General features: G+C 35.2%; 1 protein-coding gene across 1 annotated transcript in view; it reads left to right on the plus strand.

Moving 5' to 3' along the window:
• AXDND1 (axonemal dynein light chain domain containing 1) overlaps positions 1 to 12,264 on the plus strand; it is a 54,293-nt gene that overhangs the window by 40,452 nt on the left and 1,577 nt on the right. The window contains exons 19-24 of the mRNA XM_074322234.2: positions 690 to 786; positions 1,365 to 1,475; positions 6,940 to 7,053; positions 8,493 to 8,597; positions 9,536 to 9,618; positions 10,886 to 11,148. Of these exons, the coding sequence (XP_074178335.2) occupies positions 690 to 786; positions 1,365 to 1,475; positions 6,940 to 7,053; positions 8,493 to 8,597; positions 9,536 to 9,618; positions 10,886 to 11,148 (773 nt within the window). The remainder of the gene's footprint in view (positions 1 to 689; positions 787 to 1,364; positions 1,476 to 6,939; positions 7,054 to 8,492; positions 8,598 to 9,535; positions 9,619 to 10,885; positions 11,149 to 12,264) is intronic.

Consider the following 12,264-nt stretch of genomic DNA (forward strand, 5'->3'; position numbering starts at 1 on the left):
TGGAATATGAGATTTGGTGTTTTCCCAATGGCTTTAGAATTTTTTTGAGAACAATGTTAGCACAGGCAAGGTGGAAAGTATGTACACATGTGGGAGTAAGAATTAGAGAAAAAAAAGCAAAGACCCACTTGCTTGTATAAGTAAGATATATCTTGCACTTTTGCACATACTGGGGACAGTTACGAAGAAACTTGTACTATCCTGTGTAATTCCATGCAAAGCTGGATATATGCTTTTATATGTCTCAGTAAACACCAACCAGAACATCTCTTTAAAAAACAAAAACTGAAAAAAACCCTTGTATCTGTAAAGCTAGAGGATGCCCACCAAATAAAGATGAAGTCTGGAAAAGTGTGATATATTTACTAGTAAGCATACTCTCACTGATTACTTCAAATCTGGGAAGTAGCTTTTATAATCGAGCCAATTTCCCCCCTCATTTCCATTCAATGTTACCAGTGGTAACATTTCCATTCAATGTTACCAGTGGTCAAAAGTGAGAGGAATGGAGGGCAAGGGTCAGAAACTCAGAAAGTGACAAATGATATTCTTTGGTGAGTCAGTAGCTCAATTATGGGAAACTTCAATTATATCTGGATTTAAAATACTTAGAGGAAACAACAATAATAGGTCATGCTATATGGTGTGTGTGTGTGTGTGTGTGTGTGTGTGTGCTTCTTTTTTTCCAGTTGTTGCAAAGGGATGGTAACAGCTATGGCTCTGAGTATAGCCAGTAACTTAGGAAAAAATCCTGCTAAGGAACTTTATGATCTGGATAAGATGAAGGTAATAACTCTGTCTTCCCTTTACTTTTGGTTTGTTATGAGCAGACTTTTTAGATTTCATCACATAAATATCAAATAATTATGTTGTATACCAGAAATTAATATGTTATTTTAATTATGCCTTAAAATTAATAGTACATATCTCATATTGAGGATCAAGTGCGTTAATAATATATGCACAGTACTTAGAACAGTCTGGCATATAATTAAATGCCGTGTTAGTGTTTGCTATGTTTATTGTTGTTAAGCAATCACAGTTGGCCTAGTCAGTTGCATAACATTTGTTGGGGGAGACCATTTGTCCATAGTAAACCCAAGAAACTTTCCATGTCTGATTTTATAGCATTTCACCACTCCTTGTCCCATAGCAACCATGTCGGTGAGCAACGGTAGCATTTTAGGTTTATAGTCATACAACATCACTTCTGCGCAAATCTTTGAAGTAAAGTGATACAAGGTTAAGTGAATGGGATTATATTTAGAGGAATTGTATTTAGCTGCTCCCCAATAAGAATGCGTGAATAAATGTGTTGGTGTAATCTGATTTTTTCTGCTTAGTAATCTTTTATTTCTTCTCAGAGAGAATGTTACGAGTGGATCACCACATGCTCTCACCTCCTTTCTGGGATCAAAGGCAGGAAAATAAAGTTATTGACACATGAAGAAAAAGAGCAGCTATTAGAAGAAGAGGTATTTGCCATGTGTTAGCACTGCTCATTGTTTAGGTTCTTCCTGTATTTCAGTAGATAAGCGTTCAGCGGCTTTTCCCAATCCATGTTCTGAATCCTGATCCAGTTGCTCTACCGAAGAGAGTTCTGGCTCAGACCAAGAGCATTGGCAGCTCTTCTCCTTTCTAAGGGAGAGAATCATCCACTCAAACATCTCTCCTCACTTTCTTGGTAGATGATTGTGCCTCCTCCTTCACAAAGGAAAGGATGGCTTTCAGAGGGGAGCGTTCTGTCACTTCTGAGGCATGCGCTCAGACTTGCCTGCTTCTGCACGCACCCTTCCGCCTCCCCTGCAGTCTCGGTCTTTCCATCCAACCTTTCTTCCTTTGAGCACTTAATCCCAGCTCGTTGTCCTCTCCCTTTTGTACCTTTAATGTCTTCCTCTCAAGTGGTCCATTTTATCAACATAGAAACCATCTATAAACATGGTCATTTCTCTCATCCTAAAAAATATGTCCCTTGATATTGTCCCTTTACTACTTTCTCTCTTTCCTATCATAATCACTTTTCTTAGACTTCTGAAACTCCTATCAGGTCACCAGTGAGTCCTTATTGCCCGATCCAAGAAACCCCAATTCCAAGTTTAACTTGACTTCTCTGTAGCATTTGATGCTGTTAACCATTCACTCCTTTTAAAATTTCTCCTCAGGAGACAAAACTTCGTGGCTTTACTCCCACTTCTTTACTCCTTTGTCACTCTCCTTTTAGTCTTCCACCTTCCTGCCTCTTAAATGTTACTGTTCTGTCCCTGGCTTGTTTTCACTTCTCATTCTACACCCTACATGTTACTGTGTTAATCCTGTGGTGGTTTTAACTACCACCTGTTTACCCAGGATCCCAAATCAATTAATATTATGTACTTAATGGCAGTCACAAATGTTTACTTTTATTTAGTTTCTGAGGGACTTCACCTCCAGTAAATTCTGAAGAAGTCAGCATTGCTATCAGAGCTATAAAGTAACTATACAGGTATGATCTGATGGCATATATGTCACTGCTCCTGGATCTGAGGGGCAAGGTTCTGTCTACACATTTGTGGGACTTTTATTTTACATTTAAACACTGAAGAAACACCACCTTTCTAAGTCACACACCTTTAACAGATGCTAATTATTTTTCTTTGCTGCCCAGATCTTGGTCAGAATTATTTTGAATTAACCACTAAACAAATTCATAAGCATTATAAATCTTTTTTTTTTTTGTATTTTTATTTATTTTTTATTTTTTTTAATTCATTTTTAAAATTTATTGGGGTGACAATTGTTAGTAAATTACATAGATTTCAGGTGTACAATTCTGTATTACATCATCTATAAATCCCATTGTGTGTTCACCACCCAGAGTCAGTTCTCCTTCCATCACCATATATTTGATCCCCCTTATAAATCTTTAAGTTACTGTATAGTTTTAGAAACTTAATGAAGTTCCACAGACATGATCTTGGCTACACATCAGATCTAGGAAAAAATTCAGGAACTATACAGAATCATAAAGACTTAAAGACAGAAAGGATTTTAAAGGTGATTGAATTCAACCAACCATCTGGTGCATGAATCTTAGTATAAACCCCCATACTTGGTCATTATGACTGTGAATATCAAGTGACAACTCCTTTCAGAGATAGCCCATTTATTTTTGGTGAGCAGTGACTATTAGAAGAACTATTGGAATAAGTGAAATATGTCTACTTGTAGCTCCTCTACCTACTGGTCCTAGCTCAGTCTTTTGGGTTGATACGAACAGGCTTTGTTTATATTTGTCTGCACATTATAATATTTCCAACACTTGAAAATAGCCATATTCAACTAAGTCTACTTCTGGATTTTCTAATATTTTATATTGATACATTGCCTCTTCATGGGTGATTACCACAATGTTTTAATTATTGAGGCTTTATCCATTTTCATCTGGTAGGGCCTGTTCTCACTCATCTTTTTCAGGTGTTTCATCTTGTTCTTGCTTATTTATTCTTCTATATAACTTTGTAATCTAGCTCTAAAACTATGATTTTTGTTAAAAACAGGGATAATATTAAATTTATATATTAACTTAGAGAGCATAGACATGTTTTTGATGTTGAGTTGTCCTACCCAAGAATATAGGATATAGGATGTCTACTTTTATGCTTTTCAATAATGTTTTATAGTTTGCTCATTTTGCATATTTTTGTAAGGTATTTTGTAAGGTCTGAGTATTTTATTTTTTGCTATTTTAAATGGGTTCTTCTTTTCCATTATATCTTCTAACTGGTAACTATTTGTATATATTTTATTGATTTTGGTATAATTTTATATGCTGTGTTATTGTTTTTACTATACTATTAGTTGATTCTTTTGGGGTCTCTAGATATTTAATCAAGTCATCTACAAATAGAGGTAGTTTTACCTTTTTTCCCCCCAATTATGATGCCTCTAATTGATTTTTAAATATCTAATTGCATTGAATAATTCTTTCAGTTCAATGGTAAATAGTAGTGGAGGTAGCAAGCATTCTTTTCTTGTTTCTGACTTTAGCAGGAATGCCCTTAGTACGAAATGTGTTGGCATTGGAGTTGATTTATTGTTTCTTTATTGTTCCTCTAGATATCTCAGAGCTTCCACCTGGGGTCACTTTCCTTCTGCCTTAACCTTTAGAATTTTCTTTAATGAGGATCTACTTTGTGGAGGCAAACTCAATTTTTGTTTGTCTGAAAATGTCTTTATTTTACCCTTCTTTTTAAAAATTTTTTACTGGGTATATAATCCTAGGATGATATTTTCTCTCAGCGTATTGATGACACTGTTTCCACTGTTTTCTGAATTTCATCGTTACCAAAATGACAATTGAGAATTTAGCTATCAGTTCTTTTGAAGTTAATCCATCTCTTCTCTCTGGCTACTTTTAATATCTTTTTCTTTGTCTTCAGCATTTTGCAGTTTCACTCTGATGCATGTAGATGTGGATTTTTTTTTCTTTTTAAATTTTGCTTGAGATTCTCTTGGTTTCCTGAATCTTTGGCTTGGTATGTTTAATTAGACCTAGAAAATTCTGTCATCATCACTTCAAATATTGTCTCTATTATATTCACTCTGTTTTTTCATTCTGGAACTCTGAATGAATGTATATTAGAATCTGTCCCCCATGTCTCTTATCTTTTCATGTTTTCTGTCTCTTTGCCTCTCTATCATCCTTGATAATTTCTTCTGGTGGTTCACTAATACCTTCCAGTTCACTAATTTGCTGTACAGCTAAGTTTAACCTGCTAGTATACCTTTCTGTTTAGTTTTAAAATTTAGTTGTTGAAGTTCTGTTTAGTTATTTTTCAAGTCTGATCATTTTTGTAATTTTTCCCTCTTTGCTCATATTTTCAATCTCTTATTTCTTTAAACAGGTTCACTATAACTTTGTAGTCTATCTGATGATTCTAATATATGCTATATCTGTATAAGGATATTAATTATAGCATTATTTATAATAGCAAAATCTTCGAAACAATATAAATGTTGATCAATAGAGAATTAGTTTAACAAATTATGGTACATGTATATAATGGAATTCTGTGCAGATAAAGTAGATGTTTATGTAGTGGAATAAAAATCATCTATGATATATAATTGAGAATAGCAGATTATAGAATGTAACAATAATCTCATTTATATTAAAATGTTTATGTATAAAGCAATCTAGAAAAATATTCAGCACACTGATAGATGTTGTTACCTCTGAGAGTTGAGATGCTTAATTTCTCTGTATTGTTCAACTATTTACAGCAATAATGTGTTATCAGAAAAAAAAGTATTTTCATTTTGGAAAAAATCCTAATATATTGTGAATATTTTTCCACACCATGTGCATATTTCTACAGCATAATTTAAAATTGCTTTAAGTATTTTGTTGTATGTATTATACCATAATTTATCTACACATTTTCCTACTGTGGGCATTGAGCTTATTTCTAGCTTTTGTTTTATAAACATTGCCATAGTAAACATCTGAAGGATAGTCTTTAGGCAGTATTTGTGTATACTTCTTTGAGGTATTCAACACTGTTGCCTCCTTGTGTCTTCTCTTTTAACTTTCCTGAGGCCTTTTCATGCTTCTGAGGCCTCCTTTGCAGGTTTCTTTTTCTTGTCTAGCACCTTATGTGACTAGGTTCCTGTTCTATGGTCTTATCCTCTAGTTAACAAGTTCTTATTTGGTGATGTAATTCATTTTCTTTCCTTTAACTAAATACATGTAACTATTAAATCTCTATCTTTAGCCCAAATCCCTCCATCTAAACTTTAGATCCATATATCCTGCTACTTACAGGATATTTCCCCTTGGATATCTTAGTGGCACCTCAAATTCATACAGCCTAATCTGAACTCATCTGTCTTCCCCAACCTCCTTGTTCAACTTGGTTTATCATCTGTGAACGGCATTATCATGTATGTAATACCCTAAACCATAAACCAAGTGTCATTCCAGATGCTCTCTTTCCCTAGCCACCCATATCCATCCAATCAATCACTGAGAGTTATCGCCTAAATAGCTCTTGAATCCGCATCCTCTTCATTCCTGCAACCCTATGTTGTTTATTTTCTCCTCTTGTTTTTCTTCTTCCCCTTTTCCTCTCTCTCTCTCTCTCCTTCCCTTCCACTCTCCCTTCCTTCCTCCTCTTTAAATCTACTCTTCTGTTGCTAGAGTGATTGTTTAAAATGTAAAACAGATCTATCAATTTACCCTGTTTCCCAGAAAATAAGACCTAGATGGACAATCAGCTCTAATGCGTCTTTTGGAGCAAAAATTAATATAAGACCCGGTATTATATTATATTATTATATCACATCACATCACATCACATCACATCACATCACATCACATCACATCACATCACATTATATTATAAAGACCTAGTCTTGTATTATAATAAAGTAAGACCGGTTCTTATATTAATTTTTGCTCCAAAAGACGCATTAGAGCCGATTGTCCAGCTAGGTTTTATTTTCGGGGAAACACGGTATTGCTATCTCATTGCTTTCAGGATAAAGTTTCTGTCCTGTTGAAGTATAGTAATTCTGTTCTCAGAGCCAATCATGTGAGTACAGTATCCTCTCCCTTGTGTTATCTTTTTTCTCTTACTCTCCCTTCAAGAAAAAACTCATTACCTCCTTCAGGAAACCTTCCTGCCCCTCCTTCCTTTTCACCCCATCCACTACCAGATCTAGAATAGGTATTTCTATTCTGTGACTATATGTATCCATAGCATTATCTTGTCCATTAAATCATTAAATTGTAAGCTTTTTAAGGGCAGGGCCCAGTCTTACTAACCTTTGTATCCTTATCATTAGCACAGGGCTGAGTTGCAGGATTATGCCCATTAAATATTTTCGAATATTTGCTAATATAGTACTAAAATATTTACATACACTAAACTGTAATTATAATATTGTTTTATGTCACAGGACGTTGTGAAAGAATTAGTTGACCCTGAAATAGATACACCTGTTAAAGAAGACGAAGAAGAAAGTAAGGAGGATGAGAAACTTGAGAAGAAACAGGAAGAAGAGAAAGCAGAAGTAAGATTATTTAGTATTATTTTTTATTTCCCTTTATATTTTTAAAGAATTTATATATAGGCTATTGAAAATAGAAGTAGTTCATCTGGAGTAAACTCTTCAACTTCAACAAAATGCCTTTCTTCATACATATGTAACCACATCTGAAGACACACTTATCTCTTAATTTTCCAAGGAAAGGGTGTCCTTTTTCCTTTCTAAATCCAGCCGTTTTTTCATTAAACTCATTCATAACTGTACTCCTATTAACTGTAAACAACCTCTCACCCTGGTGCTGTTTCTATATCCCTTCATTACCAGATTTTTCAAATATTATAGTAGTGTAAACTCTACGTTCCCATGTTTTCCACGCCTGTTCTAAGCTGCCTTTCCCTTGCTCCCAGGCCCATTTCCACATCTTTGTTTTCCTTACCTTGTCTTCACACCTGCTGGGGCATTAGTAGTAATAAAATCCCTTCCTGGAGCCCTTGTAATAATAACAAAAATACAGTGAAAACTACCAATAAATGAGTGCTACCATGAGCTCTATGCTTTGCATGTTATCTCTTGTCTACACAACACAACTTCAAGATTTAGAGATAAGAAAACTGAAGATCAGAAAAGTTACCCAATATCGTATAACTATAAGTAGCAGAATTAACATTCTGCCGGATAGATCTGGCAGAAGAGCCCATGCTCTTCTACTGCCTTTGGCTTTCAGAACTCATTGCGATCACCTAACACGCTCCATACTGTCTTAATTTACATCCCTGATGTTTCTTTTCTGAGAATAGTTTAAATGTTGGCATGGCCCCACGCTCTGACCTAGGTCCTCTACTCACTGTATATGCAAGGCAACTGAATAAGAATAGTATACAACACCTAAGCCTCTTTGACCAGCATTTTCTGTTTTATTTCTGGTACAGTGCTTGGCATACAGAAGGCACAAAATAAGTGGAAAACATTATTTGGTCACTAAATTCTGTCATACCTTTTAAATCTGTAATGCATTGCCTCCTTTCCTCCTCCTGGGACTTGGATCAGGCCCTTTCCTCTCTATTTTACAAGCTCCTAGTTAGCCTTCAAATATCATATTCTCTGTAGAAATTTCCCTGAGTGTCTAGGCAGAAGGGAGGGCCCTTTTCTGGGTGCACACAGCTCTTGAAACACACCTCTATGCTAACGGTGGTCATGTATACCATCATTACTTTATTGCCTATCTCTCCTACTGTAGTGTGAGTTCCTGAGGTCTAGAAGAAATCCTCTTGTTTTTCTCAAAGTTATCTCCCCTTGTCCCTACTTCCCCATCCACACTAATTTGTCACACAGTATTTGCTGTAAGTCTTCAATGATTAAAGCAAATGGAAAATGAAAGCTTCAGACATGGCACCAGGCAACTTGTCATGCCGCTGTACCATACACCAGCCCGCTAACAGGTCCTTGGTATTTCTGTGCCCTAGAAACCTTCAACATCTACAGAGAAGGAAAAACTCGTTCGATTCATTGGAGAAGATGAAAATATTCATTCTAAACCTCTGTTTGGAACAGATATATTTTCTTCCTGGGTATGTATCTGAAACTCAAATAGGAACTTCAAAACTAGAGAAAAATCTAGGAAATTTAACATTATGTAAAAATGATATGGAAATAACATAACTTTGATCCCCTTCAAGAGGACCAGGGGCTTCTAAGTAATATATTTTCCTAATTTTTTTTTTTCTCCCAGTATCATCCCTGGAAAACTCTCATTCCAACAGCACAACAACAAACACTTCTCATTCTCTTCTGTAAACCTCATTTTAAAATCAGCATCTTATCTCTTTACTTAATTTAACAATACCTTGGTCAATATTTGACCAATTTTTAAATATATGAATTCAACAGATTCTATTGAGCACATAATCTCCAACTACAAGAATTATTGGGCAATTGGAAAACTTTAGACAGTGGCTATGGAAACTCAGCAGGAAAACATTTAAAATTCCTCCAGAGAAAGTTCTAGGACCATGATAGAGGTCTTTTTTTTTTTCTTTCATATTTTCACTGCCTTGATATTTATGAAATTCCCTACGGAACTGAAAAATCTTACTGGATTTTGCAACGTTATATGCTTAGTGAAGTAAATTATTAATAAGATCAATATAGATAATTTCCTTGATCTTTAATTTTATTAGGGAAACATGTTTACCCTTCTCTTTATTTTTTTCAACCTTCTTTCCCTATTTCTTTTTGTTGCTACTGCTTCCCCTGCTTCTTCTTTACAGTAACTCTAATCAAATCTACTCATGTCCAACTATAGCATGAATAATTTGGAAGCTGGTATGTTACTTGGCTATAGGCAATCCCTATTCTGTTTTGGTGTCAAGAGTGGCCTTAGTCACCTACTATATACCAATGGATAGTAGAAATAAATATTCTGGAAGCCTTGGTCCAGAACATCCTGAAGTTGAGTATTCACTGTGGGGACTTCCGGTTCACTCATAGCTTGTATTTCCTTTGTTAGAGAGAATCAGCTAATCAGGGTGAATTGGCCCCAAAGTATCTGGAAGCAATGGCTGTCATCGAACACATGCAGGAGAAGTTAATGTAAGTATGAGGCACCACCATGACAGCAAGAAGACAAAGGTTGTGGCCAGGAGGTTTGGCTGAGACATTCACACTTCTTGGCTGACCTTTGGTTCTCTTGCTTCCTTTATTCTCACTAGTGAGATAGGTATCTCCAAATTTTCTGCTACAGTCAGAGAACTACTCTGCTCTAGTAGGAATGTTTGTCCTTACCCACAGTGGAGATGGAGGAAGTCAAAGTATATATGTATAATATGTGGGGTGGAGTGCAGTGTTAAGAGTGATCCAGTTCAGTATGTTTCTAAGGGATGAACTATAGAAATAAATGGAACAGGGAGAAACTACTGTGTGCAAGGAAGAATGTTACCTAACCCCAAAAGTAGGAGGGGCAATATAGTTAAGATGGCCGAGAATGTCGAGAGAGAACCATAGCCATATAGATATATAATGTGCTGTAGTAATTAAGAAGTGCATCTCAAACTGGATTTCTTTCTTTTCTTTTTTTAAATTTATTTTTTAAATTTATTGGGGTGACAATTGTTAGTAAAATTACATAGATTTCAGGTATACAATTCTGTATTACATCATCTATAAATCCCATTGTGTGTTCACCACCCAGAGTCAATTCTCCTTCCATCACCATATATTTGAACCCCCTTACCCTCATTTCCCACCTCCCCACCCCCGTTACCCTCTGGTAACCACTAAACTATTGTCTGTGTCTATGAGTTTCTGCAAACTGGGTTTCTCGATTGTAAAATCTGGTTTAAACAGGTACTGGAAAAGAAGGGAATGAAAAAAGAAAGACTGTGTGTTTCTGGATTTAAAAAAATCTTGTGCTCATGATTTAAAAAAAATCTTGTGCTCAGGATTTAAAAAAAAATCTTGTGCTCAGGATTAAAAAAAAAAAAAAGGAAGGACACGATTGGATTTACTTTGTTGGATCACATCAATGAAGAGAAGCCAACATTAACTACTGAAAAGGAGTTTCTTGGATATTGATGGAGAATTTCAAATACCCAAAAGTCAGATTTCACTAAGAAATGATAAATATGTTGTATTCTCAAATCATAGCATGTGATTTGTTCTCTGATATTACCATCCAGAGTAGCTCCCAGCGCCCCCAGTTCTTGGTTAATTATTGATGTTGCTACCTCCCTTATCCATACCCTTCACCATTAGATAAATTCATTGAATACCACTGCCTTTTTAGGTGAGTTTTTATGTATGAAAGACTTTTTCAAACCTTTCCATTTTGTTGTGTTTCCCTGTACTTTGTCCACATCAGAGAGGTTGAAAGTAGAGCCAGAATAGCAGAGGAGAAGTTTGATGACGTCAATGAGAAATTTCATTATACTCTTATAAGAAATAAAGAACTGGAGAAAGAACTGGAGGAAACGATGAAATCTAGAGCAAAGACTCCTGAAGGAGGAGGAAGAGAAGAAAATGAAGGAGAAAGAGAAAAAGAAGAAGAAAAAGAAGATGATGAAGAAAAAGGAGAAGAAGAAGAAATCAAGCCAGTAAAAGGTTCCTCAAAATCTCTAAATAAAGGTGAGAATTGCTTTCTCATTTTCCTTTATTTAGGTTGTATTTGTGGAAAAAAAAAAAAAAAAGCTTGTTTGGGTCACAAATATTTTAGAAAAGTATCAATAAATTTAGTGTGGATCTACTAGTTTGTACTTCTCATAGGAGCACATACATTTAACTATGTATCTATCTTATTCAGACAACTCACAAAAAAGAAAACCAAATGGTTAACAATTATAGACTAGCATACTAACATGAAATACAATTTTTACTTATAAAAATAGCAAAGATTTTTGAAAACAATACAGTGCTGATCAGAAGGGGCAAAGTAGTTAGTTTTACAGATACTACTTGTGGGTAGACAGACAGATGAAAACCCTTTCAGAAAATAACTCAAGGGTATGTATGGATATGCCTTAAAAACAGGCATATACTTTGATCTAATAATTCTACTCTTGAGAATCTCATCTGAGGAAATAATCCTAAATACAGAAAAAAAATTAATGCACAAAGATGTTCAGTGTGTCATTGTATATAATAGGACAAAACAGAAATAATCTCTCCAATCATGGAATTTTGTCTATTTTTTGGACACTTGTTGGATTTTCTATGATGAAAATAATCTCCTTTATCCTACAGGAGAAAGCATTTAAGTCTTCATTTTTCTTATCTCTAATTAGTGCTATAATTTGCCCTCAAGCAGTTCTCAATATCCCCAACATTGGAGGCTATTTTTTGATTTTTGCTTTTACCTTCAACCTGTGGTCTGTTCCTAGGACAACTCCTGGTACAAAGGGTAGTACTGGGAAGATACCTACTTTCTATTTTTCGCTGTCACCCCTCTTTCCACCTATACCCCCAACAAAGCAGTAAGTTAGCCAGTCTCTCATAGTCTCTGGCCCCAGGAATGGTGTGTCAACAGTTCGGGGGAAAAGTCTGGGCCCGTTTGCTCTCCTGTTAACTCTGAACTGGTAAAATGTTAATTATTCGTAGTGTGACAGTCCTTTAGCTTTAGGTCTGACTATATGTGCAATAATTGTCATGAATTAAAAACATTTTGTCTTCTCATATAAAATTTTATCCTGATAATTTGAAAACTAGACTTTTTCCTGACTACAGAAAAATCATATACAAATCATA

The sequence above is a fragment of the Rhinolophus sinicus genome, chromosome 11 (assembly GCF_057876585.1).
Source record: "Rhinolophus sinicus isolate RSI-liver-muscle chromosome 11, RSI-T2T, whole genome shotgun sequence".
Taxonomy (NCBI): Eukaryota; Metazoa; Chordata; class Mammalia; order Chiroptera; family Rhinolophidae; genus Rhinolophus; species Rhinolophus sinicus.